General features: G+C 40.9%; 1 protein-coding gene across 2 annotated transcripts in view; it reads left to right on the forward strand.

Moving 5' to 3' along the window:
- The window catches only part of PLXDC2 (plexin domain containing 2), a 424,228-nt gene that overhangs the window by 286,695 nt on the left and 110,941 nt on the right, over window positions 1-26,592 (forward strand). For both annotated transcript variants that reach the window (XM_025199724.1, XM_025199723.1), the window contains exons 5-7: window positions 487-609; window positions 4,577-4,695; window positions 17,508-17,607. In XM_025199724.1, the coding sequence (XP_025055509.1) occupies window positions 487-609; window positions 4,577-4,695; window positions 17,508-17,607 (342 nt within the window). The remainder of the gene's footprint in view (window positions 1-486; window positions 610-4,576; window positions 4,696-17,507; window positions 17,608-26,592) is intronic.

The following is a 26,592-nucleotide window of genomic DNA, read 5'->3' on the forward strand; positions in this document are numbered from 1 at the left end:
TGCTGAAAAGATTAATCTGCATGTTTATAAACATATAAAGAAAAGCAGAATTTCTCCCTGAAGAGCTGACAATTGGAAAGGGAAACAGGCACAGTGATGAAGAGGAGAGAAACAACATGCAAAGAAAATGTTGAAGGTGGTAACTGGGACCCTTAGAGAATAGCTCACTGTTTGGAGCATTTCTGATTTGGCCTATAAGTGAAAAAACCCCTAACTGAATAGTGAGTTTGATCTGTTTTTTCTTCCAGTATGAAAGCCTACTTTTTAAAATGGTTTCTCCTATGTTCATCTCAAATCTTATTTTCTAGCCGCCCTCAGAAATTTTTTGTGCAATTTTTGTTGTTTTTTAATTTATTGCAAAACCTTGGTGTTGGGATTAACTTATCTTGATGACTGTCTAAAACTCTGTTGATACCTAATTAAATCTGACTTTTATTACATATTGTCAGAAGCTACTGAAACAGTTTCAATATTTTTTTATTGTAGGTTTCATATATACTGGAGAAGTTGTTCATCGAATGCTCACAGCCACACAATACATTGCACCTCTAATGGCAAATTTTGACCCCAGTGTATCAAGAAATTCAACAGTCAGGTACTTTGATAATGGTATGTAATAGTTCTTCATAAATTAATATGTCTTTGTCCCTTGGCTATTTTTAGTTTCCTAAATTATCCTTATTTGAAGGGAAAACTACTTAAACTATTATTTTATATATATAACATGAATTGAACATGGTTAGATGTTGATGAATGTTTATTGTTAAACAACTGAAGAAAAAAATCATATGTGCTAAAAGCATGTGATCCCATTTCCAGACTTGAAATATACTTTATTAATTTAAAAAGGAAAATATTCTCCTGAAAATGTACATGGCCGTCTTGCTTCAATTCATGCAGTAAGTCCTGTCCACCTAGTAGCTCTAATAAAATTGTTTTGTGAGATGTGACTTCTAGTAGTATTACTTCTAATAGTAAATCTAGTGATGACACAAAAGAGGCACACACGATTTCATACTGAAAGCTTTATGGTAAACATTTCAAATATGAGTGCCTGAACTTTGGCAGCTAAGGCCAAGATTTTTATAAATACGAGCGTAAGTTTAGAAACTATTATTTATATTTATGTTTATACTAGTGGGGTCTATGTTTTATTTTTGGGAGGAGAGGTTGGATAGAGCTGGAAGAGTCCAGTATGCAACACATTCTTTTTGTATTTTCTTTCCATGAATATACTAGCAAATGATTATATTGGAAGGAATATTTCCTCTGAGTGATTTTTATCACACATTATAGAAAGTTTACAAACATAGTATGCATTAGCCATTAGCCATCCTAAGTATTAACAAGAAGTTTCATTCTTGAAGTCCAATCAGTGGTCAGAAACATAGCACCTAAAGTATGAGTCCAGTCAAAACTGTTTCAAATATTTCAAATATATCTGAGAAAGTTGTACTCCCTATCCAGATAATTTGCAAAAGGAGAAATCAGTGACATTCATCCAGTATTTAATGTGAAGGTCTACAACCTATGGTCCTTACTGAAGGGATCTGAGGATCTTTAGAGAGGACCGTTTAATGGTCAATACCTCCCTCAAATACTGTCTTCATGTTGGGTCAAGCAGACTTTGTTAAATTGCTTTTAATGGTGGGGTTGGGCAGTTGTTTCAAGTTGTGGACAGATAAGCAGTGTAAAAAAGTAGAAGACAGATCGTGGTAGCCCCTAAACCCAATCCAATATATAATTCAAGGGTGAAATTCTACCAGTGTTGGTGTGATCTCTTGGGACACATCCCCACAAGTGTGCAGGCGTGGTTTGTGGTACCTCAAACCTATTTGAGACACCACAAACCACACGTGGTGCATGTGGACTCATTCACCACACTGCTAATTAGCAGTGTGCAGGGGGGGGTTATACCAGGAGATCCCAGTGTCAGAAAAAAAAGGTGCTAAAAAAAAGCAGCGTGGAACACATGGCAGCAGCATGCACCTCCAGAAACTAGAGCCTGGCCAGCCAGAGCCATGCTGGTTGCCAATCACTTTCCGAGCAGCCAGATTGCCGCCACTGCTGCCCCAGGAGAGCTACAGGACCCCTGGTAGGTTGCTGGGGCCAACACAGGTGCTGGCTCCAGCCTCCACTACCCTGCCCAGGACAATTTGCCCCCTGCCAACCCTGCATACAGGGGTATGCACAGTGGCAAAAAGCAGTAGCACTCTCTGCGTGTGGAGATGCATCCTCTGTGTGCATCGCAGACTAGCTGTTTGATAGTAGCAGTCAGGTGATTATCTTCTTCTTTGCCCCATACTGGCAAGATGCACTAGTAGTCACTGACTGCATGCAGCTGCACCAGGTTACCTGTTTGTGTGTCCCTTCTCAATCCTGGTGTAATTTACCTTAAGATACAAAATCAGGGTAAAGAACATTTGATTCAGTCCAAGTCTTCAAAGCGCACGTTTCTCCTCAGGAGAAACCAACTGTAAGCAGGTCACTAACCAACCTTATGAAGGCCACTCAGCTAGCTCTTTCCTTGTTTGGGAATTTCCAACTAGTTTGTTTTAAATTCGGCAATCTTATCCCCGCAGTAAACAAAATATACAACAAAAGAAGCAACCATGCACCAACAAACAACCCTCCACCAAACCTGCTCTCTCTGTTCAGATCTTGAGAGGGGCAACCCAGGCTCTGTGCTTCTCCCTCAGCACCACAGACTTATCTCCTCCACTGCACTGTGCTCCTGGAGATATTAACCCTCTTTGGTGTTTAAGCCCTCTGCCTTCATTTAGCAGCCATCAGTTGCAGCTTGTTCCCAGCCTTCCAGTCAGGCAGACTATTTACTGCTGATCACTTGCTACTGGGCTTCAGCCCCCTGAAGGCTGAGAACTTCCTTACATCAACACTTCTCTGAGTGTGAAGTTCTGTTAACTGCCATATTCATTATGACTGTGAATATAACTCTTTACTCTAAATGAAAAGAAATGGAACAAGTTGCACATCATTAGCTGCCTCCTCCTGTTTTGTCCTTTGTTGTACTCTGAAAATAAATTCATAATTTTCAAAACAGCCCTGTACTTGATATAGGCAGAATTTAATGATTTATCTAAGTATCACTGATGCTGCTACTTCATATGGAACTTAGCCCTGCAAAGAGCTCTCCAGTGGGTCCTGAGAAAGGGGGGAAATGCCACAGAGGCTGCAAACATCCTGGTACCAGAAGTCTGGGATGAATGTGCATCAGGAGATGCACCATCTCACTGATTATAGAGTGTTTTTGCTTGTGTTTATGTGAGTGAAAATGACTCCTGAAAGGTGAAAAATATTTTTAAAATTAAAATTATAAATACATCATTGTTACAATTCAAAGCAATCTGGTTAATAACTTTAAAGTATCTTATATGCATGCATACTCATTACAGTCTGTGAGGAATATTGTTGCATAAGTATGTTAGTGAAAGATGCACTTGCAAATGGTAGGATGGACTTGTTTCAGTAAACTGCATCAAAGATGTGCACGTTCATAGTTTCCTAACTCCCAGTGCTAAAAAAATGGAATGTAAGCTTTCACACTGAAGATTGACGACCAAGATACTTCAAGGAATCATCAAAATATATCCAGATAGAAGCACATTGACCCACCCTGAGGCATCCTCAGAGTAGTCCCATGAGAGATGGAAATCAAGCATTATGAATCAAAGCACACAATTCCCATTAATATTAGAGAAAGATGTGCTCTGGAAGAAGGATATAGTTCCAAATATGAAAGACTTTTTCAGTAAACACTGTTTTGATTATGAGTTTCTCAGCCTAGCTCCCTGAATGGGTTTTCTAACTTTCAGTATCAAACATATTTTAAAGCATGCAACTCACTTGGGGGTACTTTTTTAGTGTGGTGGATGGGGATTGAGCCAAAAGCTCCAATGAATATTAATAAGCCTCTGGCAACTAAAGCTCTACCCATTAGGCTTAACATTTACCTTGTCTGTAGCTTTAATTGAGACTATGTAGTTAATATTTATTGCCAACACCTTATATTTTGTCAGTCTTTGGAATCTCAGTGAAAGCTTATATTAGGTAGAAAATATAATTATAGATATATTATATTAATGTAAAAGGAACGGGGGAAACAGAATGCCCCAAGTAATCACTTTTAGAAGACCAGTAATTCTGTTAACAGACCAGTGTTCAGAAGCATTGTTCCAAAACAAATGAATAGTCTTACGGTGTAGCTGAAAGAGCAAGATTTGACTTGGAACACTGGTTTCTGTTCTTGGCAATTGTTACAAACTCACAGTACAGCTTGAGATAAGCCACTAACTTCTCTTGCCTCAGTTTATCTATATGTGAAATTGAGGTAATTAATTACAGACCTGTGATATTTACCTTGAAAGACAGTATGTTGCTCAACTAGTGTTTATTCTGTTTGTGGTGCTTTAAGATTTTTGGCTGAAAGATGCTCTATACAGGCCAAGTATTTTTATTTAATATAAACTTATTAATTGACTTCAGGATAGCAACTAGTTATTATTTTTCTCATGTTTTTCTTTCTCTTGCCTCTCTATTCCCATTCTGGAATTCACAGGCACAGCACTGGTTGTCCAGTGGGATCATGTACATCTCCAGGATAATTACAGCCTGGGCAGTTTCACTTTTCAGGCTACACTTCTCAATGATGGGCGTATCATTTTTGGATATAAAGAAGTAAGTTACATCTAACAGCTATCATTTAAATAGTTGAATCACTTCATAATCCCATAGTTGCTGTATGTCAGGAACCACTGTATAATTCTTACTTTGGTTACTTGAAAGTTCAAATGTATAAATTTACTTTCACAGTTCATTACTCCTAAGATCTGGTTGCTGAAACTGACATCCCTTTGAAAGGCTGATATTCATGTATGTGGCTTGACTATCAGTCTGTGAATTTCTTTTGATACTTTTTTGGATGTTATTGTAAGTATTGACTATTTATAAATTGCTAGTAGAGGTTGGGAGATGGGGTTTACTTTTTGGATTTGTTTGACTAAATACATTTCTTATGCTTCAAAAGTAGGAAATAACTATAGTATCTTGCTCTTAGCTCTGTGAGCAGTTTTCAGTTTATTTGCAGGTAAGATTAGTCAGATTGCAGTTGAATTGTTTACCTCCATAGAAGAGTGGTATCAGAGTCATTCTTCTTCATTTTGTTTAGCTGTATTCTTTGAGCCTCCCAGAAGTGTGTCAGGTCTTTAGAGTTATGACTGGCACTTTGAATTTCTTACTGGCAAAAGCCAGTCATTTTAGGTCAGTTTCACTCAGATAAGCTTTCCTACTTCGTTAGTAATTGGCAGTGACCAATATGGTTCTGTTTTGTTTTTAAAACTTGACATGAAGGTTACGATCTTTCTTTTTGAATGTGATTTTTTCTCTATCCTGTGATAGAAGGAAGTATAGCCCAGTCGTAGAGCCAAAGTTTCAAGAAATTTGAGTTCAATTTTATGCCTGTCACAGATACCCTGAGCAACTTGAGAGAAGCTCCTGATTTCTCTAAAACAACAGTAATCTCCTACATTATGTAAGAATGTGCAGGGGACTTCAATACTGTGTTTATGGGTACCAAATAAGCACCTAAAATAGAGAAATGCCCTTGATCCTGAAGACCAGATTACTACAACACAGTAATAAACTATATTTTAAGATTACCTGAATCTTCAGGAGGTGCAGAATATGCATGCATGCTTACTTAGCCATGTTTCTCACAGGGAACATGCTGGATGTATTATCTGCTCTGGCTTTCAATTAACTTCTGCATGTCACTGAAGATCCAGGCTTTGACCTAGAAAAATGTAGATTGTTGACTTTAGGTTTGGAGCAGACTTTCCCATGGTGATACAATAGGACTAAGTTTGATCTTGATGCTGCAAACTTGGTTGTTGAGGTCTGCAGGAAGATTAAAGCCTTCAGGGGCTGGATAAGTGGGGAGAACAGCAACCACATTTGGAATTTTAAGATGTATTTTACTAGACTGCAATTTATATTTATACTTTGAATTTGAGAGAGGCATTTCATAAAATAAAATAGTGACTTTTTAAGGGCAATGATTGTAGTCTTGGTGTTTTGATCTTTTTTTATCATTTACACCTGCATAAAGTGTATTGGAACAGGGAACATTATACATCCATTTTGCACAAATATAAGTGATATACAAGGTCTCAGGCAACAGAGAATTATGTTGACTTATGGTTACTTAAGAGTCACATAGGACTGAAATGAACCTCCTATTTAATAGAGTCCAGACCCTTGCTTTTGCAAGCAATCATGGCATGTAATCCTATCCATACACTTATCAAGTTCCATTTTACAGCTAGTTAAGTTGCTTGCTTTTACTAGTTCTACTGGAAAGCTGTTCCAGAACCTTGCTGATTGTGGTTAGAAACCTAATTAAAGTTCTTTTTATGAGACTTAAGCTGTGGAAGTGTCATTTATCTAAAAGTGTGATGGATTTGTGTTTTCTACAGTATCCAGCACTGTTGTACTATTAAATTCCACTACAAAGTTTAACTATGCTAAGCTGTTAGCTACAGTTTCTGGAATGATTAAATACCAAGTTGACAGGTACTTTAGAAATGCTGCAAAAAAGAGTATTTTTTAAAAGAGTTTTAAAATAATGCAAAGATAGTAACTTAAATATGATCTGTAAATGGTTAACCAGACAACTTTTGGAATGCCTCCAAATGCCTGAACTATAATATGTCACCTTGAATTGTCAGGAGCAAAATTTGGCAGATCCTATAATATTGTTGCATAGACTCTAGTCTTTAACTACAGTATGTCTTACTTCATTAAAAATGATGCACACCCTCATATTTTACATTGAACTGATAAGCATTAATAAAATGTCTAATCATTGACCAGACACTTTCTGCCTGAGGAGACTCAAACACTTATAAATTAACACTTGAAACACTTGACAACCTGGTGCTTGTGCATATGTCTAGGAATTAAATTATTTGTCAATGGTGTACCAACTTCATTGCTTTCTGAAGATCCTCTTATGGAACCTTCATTCATGTTGTTGAGTCATCTTGTCAATAGTCTCATTAACTTCTATGAGACTACTTGTGTAAGAAAACAGTTGCACAATCAGATCCCAGATCTTCTACCTTATCTTCTTAGTGCAATTTCATATTAATATTGCAAAAGAGACAATGTATAGCAAGGCCCAGTGTTTTCCATCGTTCTGTCCTTGAAATTTGTCAAACTGAAGTACAAATGTTATATACGTGGCAAACAGGTTGCCAAATAATACTGGGAAATATCCCACAGTAGCTATTTGTTAGAGAGTCTTAGACTGAGAGTTGACTTCTACTGGAATCCAGCTTTAAGTCAACTCTGCACACATCAAGCAGAGAAAGGTAGTTAGCTGTGTTAGTCTGGATTCAGACAGAAGGCAGGATAAAGGTGCACCTTATAAACAAAATAAATCAGAAATGCATAAACTTTCATGAGCCTGGACTCATTTCATCAGATGCTGTGAAAGGACATGCACAGAACAGTTGATCGAATAATCTATTTGAGTGGTACAGAATCAATAGAATATAGGCTGTTTGATCGACTACTCTGTGCATGTCCAATACCAGCATCTGATGAAGTGATGGGCCCTTGGGCTCATGAAAGCTTATGGATCTCTGATTTAGTTAGTTTGTAAGGTGCATCTCCACCCTGCCTTCTACACACATAGGCCACATCCAGATGAGCGTGGTCATGGGGTACGTGGCATCACAGACATGCCTGCAGCGCCACATACCACACATTCAGTTGTTCCCTGCGATGCAAGGGAGAAGTGTGGAGGGTTTTTTGACCCCTGGATATCAAAAAAGTGGAGTGACGCATGTGGTAGCAGCGTGTGCTGCCCAAAGCCAGAGCCTGGCCGGCCAGAGCCTCACTCCACTGTGGGCCAGACTCCGCGTGGCAGGATTGCCACTGCTGCAACCCCGGGAGGCCCCAGGACCCCAAGTACAGCTGCTGGGACCAGTCCAGTGCTGGCCCCAGTCTGCCCAACCCCACCCGGGATAACTTGCCAAGTGCCAGAGCATGTGTGCCACAGGCATTTCTCGGGGACAACTAGCAGTGGCACAAGGTGCGTCACCACTAGTTGTCCCCAGGGTGCCAAACATCCACAAATGTCTGGACATGGCCATAAAAGCAGTTTTCATCTCTAGGATATTTTATTTCAGGACTTCTCACGTCATGTCCGTTTATTCAAACAATTTCAGTTTCCATTTTCATATCTATCCTTATGTCATCCTGGCCCCGAGAAGGCCCACCAATCCCATAAATACTGTGAAGTTTTATTGGGGCCAAATCCTGGTCTGGCTTTGCCAGGCTCCAGAGAACTGCTGTATGTCAGTCTTACGTATTCCATTTGTTTGGTTTAAGATAGTTTAGAACGGGGGTTCTCAATCCCTGGGCCGCAGCCTGGTCAATCCCCAGTCCACTGTGGGTCAGCTGCCGGTTTGCAGCATGGTTGGCTGCCAGACTGGAAGTGGCTATGGATCAGCAAACCCCAGCCCCCCAGAGCTGGGTGGAGAGGTGGCAGCTCCTTCCACAGGGCCCATAGCAGTGCAGGATTTGCCCCTCCCTCCCCCAGGCGGTGGGGGTATCCTTACCTGTCTTCCAGCCAGAAATTCCAGCTTCAGTTGGCTGTGACTGCTGGGCTGCAGTATGCCACTTCTGGGCCACGGTTTTTTGGAAACCCCTGGTCTAGAACGTATAGCTTTCCTTCAAAATCCAAAGGAAGTCCTCAACTCAAAAAAGTTAAAAGCAATACTTAGTCCAGAAGAGAAAGGTAGATTTACATGAAACTCCAAGGTCTAGCTCCTTTTTCATTTTTATGTACCTCAGTGGCATTTATACAGAGTTTGGATTTTGTTTGCACTTGCATAGCTGTACTACTTCTGTGTTTCCCTTTTGAAAAAGCTCCAAACCTCCAGGGCAGATAGAATTAGCTAGACATGTATGTAATCCCAGGTAACACATCTGCTACATTTTAGCCTGGTGAGTGGGGTACTTGAACAGGGTGCAGGAAGCCCCCTCTCACCAAAGAGATTTTAAATCTTCATCTCCCACTTGTCCAGTAAAATGCTCTAAGCACCAGATCATAGGCATTGCCCAGAGTGCCCTACAACTCTTTTCTTGAAGCTAGTCCCCTGGGCAGCCAGGACTAGATGATATGTGGGGCCAGGAAAAGGAGATCAAGCCCATGTGAGGGTGGCTTAGTGAGATTGATACTGCGGTAGAGAAGAGGGAGCCATGGGATCTGATCACTAAACACTTAATGGCTTTTCTGCATCTAGCATCTAATGTTTACTGGACACAAACAACAGCGACATAATATCTGCCCTGCGGGGGTAGAGGCGGGGAACAAAGTAGAAAGGGGATGGCAGGGTCTGCAGCCTTGTAGCAGAGTTTTTCAAACTTAATAGCTGTTTTAAATTGACTATGTGATTTGGGCTCGTGTTTGGTCCAGTTTCTCCAATCTTAATAGATACTTCGACTATCACCATGTCTTACCTATCATTCTGATACTCCTTTTAATTGTTATATCAGCACTGACTTACAGAAAAATATAAATGAACCTTTTGTAAGCCAGTTACAGGCTCCTGTGTATTACCTATTCTTTTGAGGAAAGAAAGTAGCTCTCAAAGCTGTTTATTAAAGAAAGCAACTTTTATCTACCTTTCTTTTATAAGTGCCTAAAATTAATGTCCCTTCAGTGTTTATGTTTCTCTGTGTAATTAATACATGGTCAGTGCAGATGGGCCAAGAGTACCTTTGGTCCTTTTAATGGTTTAAACCATTTCTCTAAATTTAATTGACTTAGTCTGTCTCTACTCATTTAAATAGTCATAGCTTCAATCATGGCTGTATTCATGTTGTCATCACCAAAAAACTATTATAAAAGTTGAAACATTTGCTGAATTGCAGAATTTGTGAAATTAGAAAATAATTTTAAAAGAGAGAAAGATTCAGATTCAGTTCCTTTCTACTACAAAAGGGGATAGTTAGCCAGAGCTCTGTAAGTGTAGGCATTTAGATTAATGTTCTAGCTTCAGGTAACAAAGTTTGTTTCATATTGCTGCATGAAAATCTAAATATCCTCTTTGAAAAATACTTAAAAAAATATTAAAAGTATTTTGCTTTTAAAAATATTTATCTTCCTTTTATTATTAATTCTGGATATTTACATGGAAGCAAGTAAACCTTTTCTTTTGAAGGGTTGATTTTTTCAACTTTCTTATAAAATTAAAATACCTTGTTTATAAGTTTATATCACCATTACTTGATGTAAAAATGACTGAAATAATATCAGAAGTATACTGTGATTTCAGGTGAGTAAGTTTAGGTGAGCTCATAAGAAAAAGATATCTGGTTTTCATGTAAATATTTGTAGCAATATAAAACAAAAGAAGAAAAATTCACAGTAACAACATTGGGAAAATTAAAGATTCATAGCTGATTTCCCAAGCTTTCCATGAGATTTTCATTTCTGTTGAAAATAACTTAATTACAAATAAAATTCATGCCTATGTTTCTCAAATGTAATAAAATAATATACAAATATAAGTAATTCAAATAGTAATTAAGACCAATATAGCCATTGGAGAAAAATGTACTCTTCAGAGGAAATTTTATATTGTTTGGCATACCTTCTTTGAGCTCACAAAAGCCTTCAACTCTGTCAACCAAGAAGCACTGTGGGGATCCTTCTGAAGTGTGGATGCCCACCAAAATTTGTCACCTTTCTTTGCCTGCTCCATGACAGTATGGCAAGCAGTGGTTCTCACTAATGAATCCCTTTGAGGTTAAGATGGGAGTTAAGCAAGGCCGCTTCATTGCTCCATCACTTTTCAATTTTTCATACCACAACACTATCTCTGACCACTAACAAGATTCCAGTTGGAATAGATCTAAACTACTGAATGGATGGAAAGCTGTTTAGTATCAGGTGACTCAGCCAAAACCAAAATCACCCTGACCTCAGTCATTGAGCTCCAGTAAACTTATGATGCTGTAGTGTGTGCGCATTTGAAGTAGACCTTCAGAAATTTTTTGAGGTCTTTATCAAGACTTACAAGAAAATGGGACTGACACTTAACATTCAGAAGACTAAGGTCCTCCATCAACAAGCTCCTTAATGAGCAGACCCCAGGTCTGGTAATTCAGAATCATGGTGAGACTCCTGTTAAACATCTCCCTTACCTCAGAAGCCATCTCTCACAGAAGGCTGACATCAATGAAGAAATCCAACTTTGCCTCAAATGTGCATGTGCAGTCTTCTGATGCCTGAGGAAATGGATGTTCAAAAATTGCAGCATCACATCTGAAACCAGGCTTATGGTTTATCAATAGGGCTATGCAAAGCTTTGGTCCCTGATTCAGTTTGGTAGAGATTTGGCCGGATTCAGTGGCCAAATCTCTGGATCTGAATTGAATCAAAGGACACTTTAATCTCTCTGAATTGAATCGGAACCCTCCAAATCAATTTGGAGAAATTCAGAAAGATTTGGTGATTCAGACATAGAAGCTTTAAATGTTTCTTCTACATGCCTCTAGGTAGCAGGCAGCTCATCAATGCTGAGATGCTGGGGTGGATGTAGTGTCCCACAAAAGCATAGGGGGACTCCCCAGCATGCTCGGCAACAGACATGAAGCACTTCCGGTCCACTTCCGGGTCTGCCAGCAAGTGCGCAGGGGGGACTCTGTGCTCCCCTGGCTTGGTGACTGGTGTCTCCTGGGCCTGGGTCTGGGCCCCACGGCTGATCGCTGAGCTGGAGGGGAATGGGGGGCTCCCCCAGCATGCCCCCCAGCAGACCTGAAAGTGCTTCTGGTCCACTTCCGGATTCACCGCTGAGCACATGGGCGGGGGGGTGGGGGGGGCACACTTATGGGGGATGCTCCATCTGCCCCAGCATTTCAGTGTCCAGGAGCCACACCTGGTACCTGAAGGTACATAGAAAAACATTGCAAGCTGTGCCTATGGCCAAATCACTGATTCTCCAAATCAGCATTGAATCTTCCGATTCAGATTTGGAGAAATCAAATCAGGGAAAGTGATCTGAATCAACAAATCGAATCACTGTCTCTGATTTGGGCTGAATTGAATAGGGCCCGTTTTGCACAGCCCTCTTTATCAAGCTGTTGTGATCGCCAATTTACTGTAGAAAGCTGAGATGTGGACAATGTACAGGAGACACCTCAAGTCACTGGCATGAATACCACATGCCTCTGGAGGCTGGCAGAGCACAGCGAGCTCCCACAGGTGGCGGCAGTGCTGTCAGCTGTGGAACAGTGATGGCGGTGAGTGGTGAGCTCCCGCAGGCAGCAACAGCGGTGGCAGCCAGTGGCAATTGGGGACTGCCCACAGATGCTGCCAGTGGTGTCAGCGGCAGAGGCAGGGGGGTGGGGTGAGCGGCAACTGCCCGCAGGCACCACCGGCAGTGTCAGAGGTGCCTTTTTGCAGGGGGTGCAACAGCAAGGGCTGGGGGTGTGCGTGCACCCATGTGTACCCCCGCACCACCAAGGAATGGGGGTGTGCGTGCACCCATGTGTACCCCCCTATGCATCACCAGTGGTCACTGGACAAGTACCAACAATGCTGCCTGCAGAATATTTTTGAAATCCAGTAGGAAGACAGATGCATCACCATTAGTGTCCTCTCACAAGCAAGTACCATGAACATTGAGGCAATGATCATCCAACATCAACTTTGCTGGGCTGGCCACGTCATCTAGATATCTAACTCCAGACTTCCAAAGCAAGTTTTATTCTCCAAGCTCAGTCAAGGTATATGCTCAAGAAGAGGACAGAGAAAGTGCTTGAAGGGTGTTTTCAAAGCCAACTTGAAAAAATGCAACTTCAGTATCAACTTGTGGAGACTGTCGCCCAGGACTGCCCCAATGGAGGAAGAGTCAGCTGAAAGGATCTCCATACTTCGAAGCCTTATGATGAGAACAGGAGATGGAAAAGCAGGAGCAGCAGAAACAGTGTGTTATGGACTGAATCAAGAATCTAGAGCCACTCACCCCACACGGAAACACATGCCTAAGTTGCAGCAGGGTCTGTTGACCCTGAGATCAGCCTCATCAGTCATCTTTGCACCCACAGATAAGACAATGCAATGGGCTGCATGCTGGCAGCCAGGATCAGTTAGCTAGCTGACAAGAAGCCGCCCCCTGAGGGGCCTCAGCTGGCAGGCAATCGACAATAATGAGGAAAAGTTGTCTGGCAGACTAGATATAAAAGGACAAGAAGAGGAAGTGAGAGGAAAGGATGAAGAGGGGAAAATGTTTGATTGAAGTGGGAGGACTCCTTAAAGAAAGACTACAGGGTGAGAACTAACCTGTGCTGGGGAATGTTTATTTTGGATTGTTTTATATTTGCAACTGAGCCCTGTGGTGCAGATTAACTCAGGGCTTTGAATCTTGTATTGCAAATGGCATGTTTTCTAGATCTCATTCTTCATTCTTCAACATTGTCTTCATTAGTCATTATAGCATATAAATGTCCTAAGGATGATGTACTTTTTAGAAAATTAATTCACAATCTGGTCACTTATAAAACAGATTGTTTTAGATTAGCTGAGATGAAGGATAAAATAGCTTTTAGGGTTTTTTTCTTTAATTGTCCTACAAATATTGTCCCACAATGCTCCTGTCACTCCTTGTTGACCACAATTATGTCAAAATCACTAACTGTCATTGAATACTCAGACTGTCTTGGCTATAAAGTACCTATGCTAACTTTCCAAAAGAGAAATGCATTGCAATAGAGAGTGGTTACTCCTGTCTATGTATGACTGTAGTCATCAATGTCCCATTTCACTTTCTTATTGTAAATTAAAGCTTTTGTGAGCTGGTTTTTGCTTTTATACAGAGGGCATCCTGGAAGCTTGCTAAGAAAATGTTTAATCTATAAAATGTAATTCATACTAATACATTCCTAAATACCAAAAGATTGTGTTCTTTAAAATAAGCACTTCCCACACAGGAAATATACAGTGTGAATATGCATATTTAATAATGCCAATAGTTTTCAAAAGAAGAACAGAGGCTTTCCTTTGACTATTCTTTCATATCTACAACATTTTTAGTTCAACTGAAGCATGCTTTTGTAAGGATAACTGTTTGATTTAGGCCAGGGTTATCCAACTGATGAACTTCATCTGAAAACATTATTAGAAAAATGTAATTTTATTTTAGCCAGTTTCTTGGCTCTGTTTTAGGAGGTTGGCTTCTTTTCCCTTGTAATGTTTTAGTCTCATTATGATGATAAGCATAGGAAAGCAAACATCTGCAGAAAATTTGGTAAAATCTGTGGAAATATTTCTGCTCCAAAGCTTTGTACTTTTTTGCAGGTTTTATTTGTGTTTTCCATTCTACTTGGAACCAGTCTTCTATTTTAATATCAGATAGCAGTATATGACACAAAATGAGTCATTCATGTTGTTTATTATATTATGAAACTGAAAGTGCCTTTAAAATTCTGAACCAAGTTATTTTAAAACAAAAGAAAAACAAGTCAGGAAAATCATACATGAAAGGCCATCACTCCTTGCTAAAAAATGTGAATGCAATCTTGTCCTAATTTCCAAGAAAAGAAACAAATGATTCAAGTTATTCATGTATTCAAAAGAACGAGTGATAAGATATTAGACTGAAAATCAAAGAGCCTGATTTTGAAAGAGACCTTGGTTCCACCTTCCTGTTTTGTACTCACCAGTAAAGGTAAGTATTATTTTATGTGTAACCTGACATCACTTATTCTTGAAGCAAATTGTCTTTTTGGTTGCCATTTGATATGCACAAACATAAATAATATCAATTGAGCCCAGTGAATAAGTTTATTTTAGACTGGGTGCTGTTTATGTCTGAGATAAGAATGTCTGTGTAACAAAGTTACTCCAGTTTAGCTAAATTCTTGTAACATTAGGCAAATTATATATATGTAACAAGGTCTAAATTAACTCAGGTAAACAAGTGCAAGTTCGCCTGATTATGGAGAACACATATATTTGAAATCCATTCCTAATTCTCAAAATTCACATTTTCCCCAGCTTTATGAAATTTCTATTTCCCCAAGTAAGCTGCAAAAAATCATATACCTGAAATCTTGTTTTGGCAAAAGGGAAAACTGGGGGGAGGGGAGGGGCAGTAGGCAGTTGAATACTGCAGGTCCTGGATATACTACAGGAGCATTGGTCAGTAGACAGACTGACAGGCAGACAGTGATGTAACAAGCTGGAATTATCCCCAACAGGGTACAGACATAACAACTGCATCCTTATTCAACGATACAGATATAAGCTGTTATGATTCCACCTGAGCAAGCATGGCTGGGGTGGGGGCTTCACCCCTCCGCTGTCTGGCCTAGCTGGCCAGCATATCCCTCAGCCTTACCCTCTCCCGGCAGCCATCCATCTGGGAGTGAGGAGAGCAGAGTCCCCTACCATGTAGGGCTCCCAGCTGTGCTGACTCAGGTCTGGACATGCCAAGTCCATGTAGTGGCAGCCTAGTTCAGAAGTTCAATAGACCACTCTAATTTAAATCGCTTCAGTGTGATATTACATTCATCCAGGTCTGTCTTAGACCAGGTTCCTCCATTTTTAAACCAGTCTCTGCATGCTAAACTTCTGTACTGTTATAGGTTTAGACTGGTTTTCAGTCACTTATAGTGGACTGTTTGTAATGTCTGTACCTGGCCTTGATGCCTAGTACTTTCTTTCAGTGACGATACTTTAATTCTATAGTCAAGTAATCTCTTAGTCTTCTGTCTCATAACCTACATGAATCAAGGCCCTTAGGTCTCTCATAAGCTATTTTCTCCAGCCACTGAATATTCTTTGTGGCTCCTTTTGGTATCCTCCTCACATTTTTAAAAGGTGTTGAAATTTTGGACAGCAAAACTGTAAACTGTATGAAATATTGTGGTATTCATCTGATTCATGCTGTATACAGAAGTATAGCAATCCTTTGCTCTTTACTCTCTTGTTTATACCTCCAAAGGTCACAGATGACTACTTTTTTAGATCAGTCATTTAGCTAGTTGTTATCTCTTCAGTGTGTGCTTTAGCATATGGATACTCATAGATTTGGAGTTATTTTAAAAGAGGAATTTTCAAAAGGGCAGCAAACATAACATTTCATTGGTTACATGTGGACAAGCTGCGAATGATAAAAATGTAGGAAGCCTGAACCAACTCAAGTTATAGACGTTTTGCTACATTTGCATTGTTTCCAGTTTGTCCATATGAAACAATTAAAATGTAACAGCCATTGTTCTTTTGTAATGGCTTCAAATGTACATGTATCCTTAACCTTATAGTAGTGTAACTGAGGATGGGCAAGCAGGGCACTTTTCTTGGTATCAGCAGAAGAGGCACAATATTGGTGGCTGCCACCACTGTTAGCCTGATTGCTGCCACTGTGCTGGCTACCAGGGCACAAAACTGCTTGTTACACCTCTTTTGCTTTATTGACATTGTATATTATATATCTCAGAATATCCCATGGTACTAAGTCACCCAACTTACAAAAGTCTAAAACAACTATATTTATACAGTTCCTGCTATTAGCTAAATTTTGCAGTCTCTTAAAAAAAATGAAATCAGGTTTTCTCAACAAGATGTTTTTAGTATATATTTATATCGACTGGCTTTAATTCGATTTCTATCCTGTACTTTATCAGTTGTATCCAATTGAACCACATTTTTAATTATTTTGCCCAGGGCTGATGTTAACCTAATTGTCCTATAGTTATCTGAGTCTTCCTTCTTATCCTTTTGGGTATTGGTAATTATCTACTAACACCAAGGTTGCAGGTTTGATCCCTCTATGGGGCACAGGACCTTTGCTGCCTTAGGCAGGGGTTTGGACTAGATGACCTCCTGAGGTCCCTTCCAGCCCTACTTCTCTATGATTTCTCTGATTAGCACTCTTTCAGGCATCTGGAATTTCCTCATTATTTCAAGATGAACATCAACAGGCCAGAGAGCTCCTCAGACATCTCTTTACGCATTCCTCGGTGCCAATTATCTGGACCTGCTGATTTAAAATAATAAAATTTTGCTTGATTGAGAATTGAATACTGATGGATTGGGAAGGTACTCTGTCATCCTTCTCATATGATACAAGCCTATCATTCTGTTTCTTTCCAAATAAAGAACAGACACATTTATTGAATACTCTTGCCTCTTCTGTATCATTATTTTTACCATACCCAGGTGATAATGTAAATGTTGGTAGAAAAGAGGCAAATCATACTGGAATAAAATAAAAATTAAAAGCAATTTTTTCAGGCTGCATTGAAACTTTTTCAGTCATTCTGTATCCTTCTTACAACATGTTTCTTTGGAATTTCTGATTTATGTGTTGAGGACCACTATTACATTAATTCAGGTTTTTCTGTTATTTTTTGATGAATTTGTTGATGTAAACTTTACGATTAAATTTGCATCAATCTATTTTGTCTTCCAGATTCCTGTCTCAGTGACACAGATAAGTTCAGCCAACCACCCAGTGAAAGTGGGACTCTCGGATGCGTTTGTGGTGGTGCATAGGATTCAGCAAATTCCCAGTATGTAGAATGTAGTGGTGTTTGTCACTATGGAGGTGGGGAAACCAATTTAAGGAGTTTGCATACAGAGTGATTTAAAAGAACAACAAATCATTTAGCTAATTTTAGCTTGTTAATTCAAATGTAATTGTATTTGGTTTATAGCTCCTACTCTGGTTTTCTGTTTCATAGTTTCTTGTGAACTTAAGTAAATTTAAGTAAATAAAATTAAACGATTAGGTAAATGAAGTAAAATTAAACCATTAACCAATATAATTTTGTTTTTGATAAGATATTCCAATTTAGTTGCTGGAATGCATTTTTTAGTAAAATTGAAGAAATAACATAGGATCCCTCTGCACCCAAGTGAAAAAAAGAAAAGTTGTCTAAATGGACAGTCCTTCTTAAAATGCACACCATATTATAAATGTCACATACCTAATGCCTTCCAGTGTGGGTGAAAAAAAAGGATTTAGGAATTAACAAGTGTCTTGAGTTCACATAATCTTGTCACCAAACACAGTTAGAATTATTTTCTCTGAGGTTTTATACATTATAAATAGATTCACATAAATTTAAAAATAGTCATCCCCTGTTACTTTATTATGGCTCTGTTTATATACATGTTCCTAGCTCTTTCAGTTCTAGAGTTGCCTCCTTATGGATTCCAATGCACACTTGTGTACTTTCCTAAAGAGATGGAAAACAATGTGTACGTGTGTGTTTGCATCTGCACTTTGAGGCAAATTGCTAGGTTCACCATGTGGAAGCAGGTAGTGTTTGGGAGGGAACTGCTTGGTAGCCTAAAACTTTCTCTTGTCCTGTGGTCTGACCACAAAGTTCCCGAAGTGGGTGCTGCAGAGAGGTGTAAACCATAGTGAAAACTGTTGTAGACTGAGCTGATTCAACTCATCCCCAAGGCAACCTGTGGAGTAGGCTCATGTGGAAGTTAAGGCTGCCTTCATCAGTCAGAATATCCTGTCTATTCCTGCACTTGCAGGGGCAATTGTGAACTAAATCTATCACAATGAAAAATTATAACACTATTATAAGGAATTGGGCAGAATGTTTTAACAAAATATTTCGATATGCTTTACAAAGATGATTACATGTTTTTATTCACACTGTACATTTTATGGTGCAGAGTAGTTAATAGCCTCCCAATTGGAGTAAATAAGGACTACAGGTGCTCCCTGCTTCTTGGGATAAGCCCTAAAGGCTTTATCCAATATCTTTCATGTTGGCGGAAGCACTTCTATTTATTTGACTCCAAAGTAACAGTGTAAGGGCTAAATTCAATTTGATACATTAAGCACCTCAATAGCACCTTAGTGTTTAGTCACTGAAGTTCCAAAGACAGATTTAAATCAGCCCTGCTCCACCAACCACAAAAATCATTAGACACCTCTTTTTTCCCTTCAGCTCCCAACATGCTTTTATTAAGGCTTCTGTGACTGTTTGAAAGTATTGCAGATGGTACTGCCAGATGCACCATGATCCCTCATGTCCCTAATGCTTGTTTGAGCTCTGTTGGAATTCGTACTGTTGCTAAACCCTTGGAGAGATGTCTGCCAGTGGATAAAGCTTGAATACTCTTAACTTGCATTGACAGCAGTAAATGCTGCTCAAAAATCACAACAGTTTTATTCACCTTTGTCCAATATCTTAGTGGTTAGAGCCTTGTCCAGGAATGGGAGACTTATATTTCCCATGTCCCAGGAGAATGTCCTAACTTTGCCATACTATCAAATAGGCTCTGTACCTCTTATTGACACTGGACCAGTGGACAGCAAAGAATATCAGGACCAAGGGGTGAGAAAAAAGAAAGGAAAAACCATGATTGTAGCCCTAAATTACAGTGTCCCTGCTGCCAGGATTAGTTGCATGTTATAACCAATGACTTTGTATACTAAAATGGCCCTGGAAACAGGGATCAGAACCCAAGACTTCCCTCTTCAAAGGGAGTTCTCTTATCACTGGGACATAACACACACCCTTTTGCTCACTCTCGTTCTGGTACCATGAATCCTGCCTTATTGGCTGCTCAGTTTCAACCCCATCCAGCCTAATTCATCTCCCAGGAAGGGGAAGATGTGATTTTGAGTTCTTGCAGGATGGGGCAAGCCTAAAGGCTACGTTTTCCACTTTCTGGGGAAATGCTCTATCCAGTAGATAATTTGGCAAAAGGTAAGCCTCCACCATAATCACATACATACGCATCCTCAGACACATTATGAAATTCTTTTTAGAAACAAGGCTGGGGCCTTGGACAGACATCCAGTTTCTCCTGGGAGAGTTGCTGGTCTCTCAGGAGAAACCACAAGTGAACAGATGTTCCGGATTTTTCTCAATGAGTACAAATGGCTGCTCCAGGAGAAAAATAACCTGGGAACACCCAGGGTTTGGTCACTTCAAGGAGAGTGTCTCCTGGAAGAGTGAATATCTTTATATGCTGATAACACAGGCTGACCAAGGGCAGTCTGGGTTGATTAGTCAGGGCAGCCATATGCATTACTGCCATCTGTTGTCAGGTGAACTAAGGGAGCCTGTAGAACATGCTAAGATGTGTGCACTGGGCCCCTCCTCCTGGCTACATGATGTCACCACGGCAAGCTCTCCACTTTTCAGGACCTTAGGATTCAAATGTCTGTACATATAGCTCTTGTCATTTCCTATTTTCTTAGAGTGGGTAGGGACTTGAACCTGAATTACTTTATGATGCTTCTAGAACCATTTTGTTGACTATATAGCGACCATACATGCCCAATCTGGTCAAACTGAATTACCTTTTTGGTGCAAGGTGCCTAATATTTAGACATTTTAGTACCTATTGAACCAATTTGAAGCTAGGCCTATGACAACACAGTATGTTGCAGGAAAAGCTGCAAATGAGACCCAAGTCTCCTGTTGTCTAGTTCCCTGTAATCAAAAGCACTGCAAGGATTTTTCCTTACATGAACAAATTAATACTATATGGCAGGCATGTTCTATAGAGAAGATACTATTTATTTTTGAATTTTGTGTCTATAGCAGTAAGTCACCAAACTTGGTTTACCCCAACAATATTACATTTGATTAATATATACTCACTTAAGGAATCTCATGATAAAATATTTCTGAATACCTATTTGAAGAAATACAATGTTAGTTACAAAGAGGGACCTCAGTTTACCAGACCCTGTGTGGTACAATGTCATTTTAAGCTTATTCTGTTTATGATGCCATCTCTGGAAAATTGCAGATGGGCAAGATGCAGTTTGTTCAGACGGCCAAATTAATAGAATGAAATGAAGCAACAATTTTCATAGAACCATAGAAAATTAGGGTTGGAAAGGACCTCAGGAGGTCATCTAGTCCAACCGCTTGCTCAAAGCAGCACCATCCCCAAGTAGATCATTCTAGCCAGGGCTTTATCGAATCAGGCCTTAAAAACTTCCAAGGATGGAGGTTCAATCATCTCTCTAGGTAACCCGTTCCAGTGCTTCACCACCTTCCTAGTGAGAGAATTTTTTATTAATATCCAACCTAAACTACCGTTGCTGCAACTTGAGACCATTGCTCCTTATTCTGTCATCTACCCCAACTGATAACAGCCTAGTTCCATCCTCTTTGGAACCACCCTTCAGATAGTTAAAGGCTGCTATCAAATCAAATCTTCTCTTCTGCAGACTAAATAAACCCAGTTCTCTCAGCCTCTCCTCAGAAGTCATGTGTCCCACCTCCAAACCATTTTCATTGCTCTATGCTAGACTGTCTCCAACTTGTTCACTAGAGCTGTGCGAAGCTTCAGTCACTGATTCGATTCGGCAAAGATTTGGCTTGATTCAGTGGCCAAATCTCTGAATCTGAATTGAATCAGGAGACCCTTTAACCTCTCCAAATCGAATTGGATCCCTCCAAATCAATTTGGAAAGATTTGGTGATTCAGACGTAGGCACAGCTTTAAATGTTTTTTCTACATACCTCTAGGTAGCAGGCAGCTCATGAATGCTGTGATGCTGGGGCAGATGGAGCATCCCACAAAAGCAGGGGGGTGGGGGGATCCCAAACATGCTCAGCAGCAGACCCGGAACTGAACCAGAAGCACTTCCAGGTCTGCCGGGGAGCGCGCTGGGGGGCCCCTCCACAAGCCGCTCAGCTTGGCGACTGGTGCCTCCGGGGTCGGGGGGGGTACCTGGGGTCCTCCCCTGGCTGATCGCCAAGCTGAGGGGTACACGGGGGAGCGGGGGCAGTGTGCTCCCCAGCAGACCTGGAAGTGGACCGGAAGTTCTTCCAGTCCACTTCTGGGTTCACCACCAAGCATGTGGGAGGGAGGGCTGCACTTCTGTGGGACGCTCCATCTGCCCCAGTATCACAGTGTTCATGAGCCATGCCTGGTACCTGGAGGTACGTAGAAAAAACATTTAAAGCTGTGTCTATGGCTGAAAAATCTGTGTCTATGTCCGAATCGCTGATTCTCCGAATCAGCATCGAATCCTCAGATTCAGATTCAGCCAAATTGAATCAGGGACAGCATTCTGAATCCACGAATCGAATCAGTGTTCCTGATTCACACCAAATCCGAATAGAATAGGGACCTCTTCACATACCCCTTCTGTCCACATCCTTTCTGTAGTGTGGCATCCCAAAACTGGACACAGTATTCCAGATGTGGTCTCACCAGTGCAGAATAAAGGGGAGTAATTACTTCTGTCAATCTGCTGGGAACACTCCTACTAATGCAGCCTAGTATGCTATTAGCCTTCTTGACAACAAGGACATACTGCTGACTCGTATCCATCATATTGTTCACTGTAACTCACAGATCCTTTTTTGCAGAGCTGCTGCTTAGTCAGTTAGGCCCAAACCTGTATAGGTGCATAGGGTTTTTCCATCTTAAGTGCAGGACTTTGCACTTGTCTTTGTTGAACCTCATGAGATTTCTTTTGGCCCAGTCCTCCAATTTGTAGAGGTCACTGTGAATCCTAGCCCTACCCTCCAGTGTATCTGTTACACCCCACAGCTTGGTGTCATCCCCAAATTTGCTAAGGGTATACTCCACCCTATCTTCCAGATCGTTAATGAAGATATTGAACAAAACCACCCCCTGGGGCACTCCACTTGATTCTGGCTGCCAACTAGACATCGAGCCATTGATTACTACCCAGTGAACCTGATGATCCAGCCAGCTTTCAGTCCACCTTACAGTCCATTCGTCCAACCCATACTTCCTTACCTTGCTTACAACAATGCTGTGGGAAATGGTATCAAAAGCCTTGCTAATGTCAAGGTATATCACATCCACTTCTTTCCCCACATCCACATAGCCAGTCATCTCATCATAGAAGGCAGTCAAGTTGATCAGGCCTGACTTGCTCTTGGTGAATCCACGCTGACTGTTTCTGATCAATTTATTTTCCTCCAAGTGCTTAGAAATGAATTCTTTGATGACCTGCATCATGATTTTTCTGGATTCCATTTTGATACCTTCCTTTCCACACCATTTTAAGAAGTAATGCTTTAATTTATTCACTTTCATGAGAATCCTATTTTGTAAAGAATAAGAACCTTGGTAACTTGTTTCCTCTCAATTTGCAATTTATATTGTAGGTAGTATCATTCAAAGGAATAGCCAATTTGCAGTCAACTTTCCTGAAGCCAAATTATTCTTCTGACAAAACAAGTTTATATTAGTATGTGCAGGCAATATGATACTATCCTGACAGCAATGTTAAATAATCTTAGCCCATAAAGCGCCAATGTTAGCTGCTCTTTAAGTATGCATATTCGTGCATTCTTGTCTTTCAGAGGTGTTAAATCAACCATAGCTCCAGTCAATTACTGCAAAAGTGAAATGAAAGGGTAGTTGTTTTATTGTATTTGTTGATTCTTGAAGACACAGAAGGAATATAAATTGCTGCTTCTTTTGTCCCTGAAGAAGATGCAGAGATTCTTGCATTAGTGCATTAGTTCTCATCTGATACTGTCCCTAAGACTATGCAATCAAGTTAAGATAAAAGCCTTTCTCTATGGCTATATTGTCCTGAGGAGCTATTCAACAAAAACAGTTATATAACAATTGAGATCTGTTGTATATTTATGTATATTTTATATTTAAAAGAGAGCATATTTTTAATTGTTACAGGGGTGTAGGTTGTAGCCATGTTGGTCTAAGAACACAGGGAGACAAAATTCTTTGGGTGAACTTGATATCTTCTATTAGACCAACTTAAATAGTTGGAAAAAAAAATTTAGCAAGCTTTTGGGTTTAAAAATCCTTCGTCAGGCTTAGGAAGTCTCTGCAGTTGGTGTGTGCTCTTCCTGGGTGGAATGAATAGTAAAGAAGCCAGAGGCTAAGCTGGTATGCTTGTGAGACAGGCAGTCAGTGAAGATGTAAATTGAGGAGTCAGTAGGTGAGAGAGCCTTCACTGACTGCCTTCACTGACTTTACAACTTCACTGACTGCCTGTCTCACATGCATACCAGCCCAGCCTCTGGCTTCTTTACTATTCATTCCACCCAGGAAGAGCAGACACCAACTGCAGAGACTTCCTCAGCCTGATGAAGGGTTTTATAACCCAAAAGCTTGCCAAAATTTTTTTTTTCGAACTATTTAACTTGGTCTAATAAAAAATTTCAAGTTCACCCAAAGAACCTCATCTGTCTATTTTTAATTGTAGTATTTTTGTGAAACCATATTTCCCATTCATATTTTATAGTAGTACTACACAGGGATCCAAGCTGGGGTTTTGTTCTTAATCAGGTATTCTACATTATATTCTCTTGAAATTCCTCTGGAGATTCCTCATCCAGTACTTCAAGGATACTTCTTCAGACCAATCTTGTTTACAAAATGCATTAGTGACTTAAGCAGTTAAAGGAAGAGTATACTAACTGAATTTGCAGATGACATAAAGGTGGGAGGCTTGTCTAGTACAGAGGAAGAACAGAGTATCATATGGGATGAACTGGATGCCCAAGGTCTGAAGTCATAGCTAGAGGATGAAATTAAGCAGTACAAGTTACAATATTATGTTCTGTGAATACCAAGAATTTATGCTATATGTTGGAAACAGATCAGTTGGACGTGACAGAGGAAGGAAAAAACTGGAGTGTATTTATTAACAGGATAAGTATGAGCCAGGAATGCAATGAGTCCATGAAAAATGCACATACAATCCTAGACTATATGAGGTGAGATTTCCAGTAGAAATAAGGAAACATTAAGGTAAAGATCAGATCTCACCTGTACAATTCAGTACGTGTGTTGAAGAAATCATTCAAACTGCATAGGTGGAGAAGAGGCAGGGGGATGTGGGGGACGGGGTGTGGCAGGGGAGATGTGTATGTATGTGTGTGGTGGGTGTGTATGGTGGGGTGTGGGATGTGTTGGTGTGTGTGTGGTAGGGTGTGGAGAGCTGTGGGGGGTTCTGAGGGGGTGTGGCTGTTTGTGGAGCAGTATAGTGTATGTTGGTGGGTTGTGTATATGTGGGGGGGTTGGGGCAGTAGCTATGTGGGGTGTGAGAGAGAGTGTGGGGGGGTGAGGACCCCACACACATTTCCCCCATGGTGTAGCAGGAGGTGGGGCACTCAGGGCACAGGCCCCCAGTGGGGTGTGGTTCCGGCCTGTGCTGCACATTGCGGCAAGGGGTGCAGCCTCCCCTGAACAGTCTGTATTGCCAGTGTTCGTTGCCACTCATTCACAGCTCCTGCACTCACACAGCATGAGAAGGAAGCCCTGCATGCTAGAGCCAGCTGCCTTCCCTGGTGGGGTTATGCGGCAGGAAAGAGAAGCCCCAGGCAACTTCCCCTGGGGGGCAGGGAAGGCAGCTAGCTCTACCAGCTGAGGTTTCTCTCCACTTCTGCACAGCCCTGGTAGGGAAGGCAGCTGGCTTCAGCATGCAGGGCTTCCTTCCCGTGCCCCTGTGTGAGTGGTAGGGAGCACAGGCAATACATATTGCCTAGTAGAGGCTGCACCCCTCGCTGCAATGTGCAGTGCTGGCCAGAGCTGTGCTCTGCGAGGCACCTGTACCCCGAGCACCCCACCTGCTGCTGCTGCCACTGCCTGCCAGGACTGCATGCCATGGGGGGAGTGTATGGAGGGTCCCCATAACCCCCATCCTACCTCACACTCACACACTGCCCATCCAAGCTCCACACTGCCACCACGTCCCCTGGGCACAGGCTCTGTGCTGGCACCAGCCCCTTGCTCAGCGCTCCTGCCCAGCTGCAGCCCTGCCCCTGCCTCTTCCATACGTGCTGTGTGGAGACAGCAGTAGACCAGGGAAGCAGAGCAGGCCTCTGGGGGCTGCAGCAGCCCCACACGGAAGCTGCTTGCTGTCTAGGCCTTTCCTCCCATGAGAATGGGAGTGAGGCAATAGGGTATGTTTGGGGCTGTGTGTACATGTGGGCGCCTCACTCCCATCCTCAGGGGTGGAAGGGTTGGGTGGGACACAATTTGTTGGTTGGTGCTGCAGGCTGGATGAAAGTGCTTGGTGGGCCAGATCCAGCCCGCAGGCCATATTTTGCCCACCCCTGGACTAAAATCTTTAAGAAATATGAGGTGACCTTCACTTAACCAAGATGTGTACTCAGGCATATAAACAAAACCATTCCAGATGTTGTCTCATCAATGGATGCTTCTCAGATGACAAAAGTGAAATTCCCTTGACTACAAGCTGAATATTTTATTTGGTTCATGTCATCTCCTCTTTCATAAAAGAGTTAATTCTTTGGTGGCTCCTAAACCATAGGCAACTGCTAATCTACATTTGATATTATCCACTTGGGTCACAATTGTTCAAGACAAAAAGTATCTTTGGTATGTTGGCTATGTTTGGCATAATTTTTGGATAATAAGCTATGTGGGGATAATAAGACTTTGTATTTTTTTTAAACTAATTGGAAAGTCAACTGGAAAAAGCAGACACACTAGCACACGGCTACACTTTGTGAGTCACTTTGAATATTTCTCCATACTGGGCATTTTATAGAACTACATCTGGTTCATGTGTTTGTTTTTCATTC

This window comes from Alligator sinensis, unplaced genomic scaffold (genome assembly GCF_000455745.1).
Source record: "Alligator sinensis unplaced genomic scaffold, ASM45574v1 scaffold221_1, whole genome shotgun sequence".
NCBI classification, from domain to species: domain Eukaryota; kingdom Metazoa; phylum Chordata; order Crocodylia; family Alligatoridae; genus Alligator; species Alligator sinensis.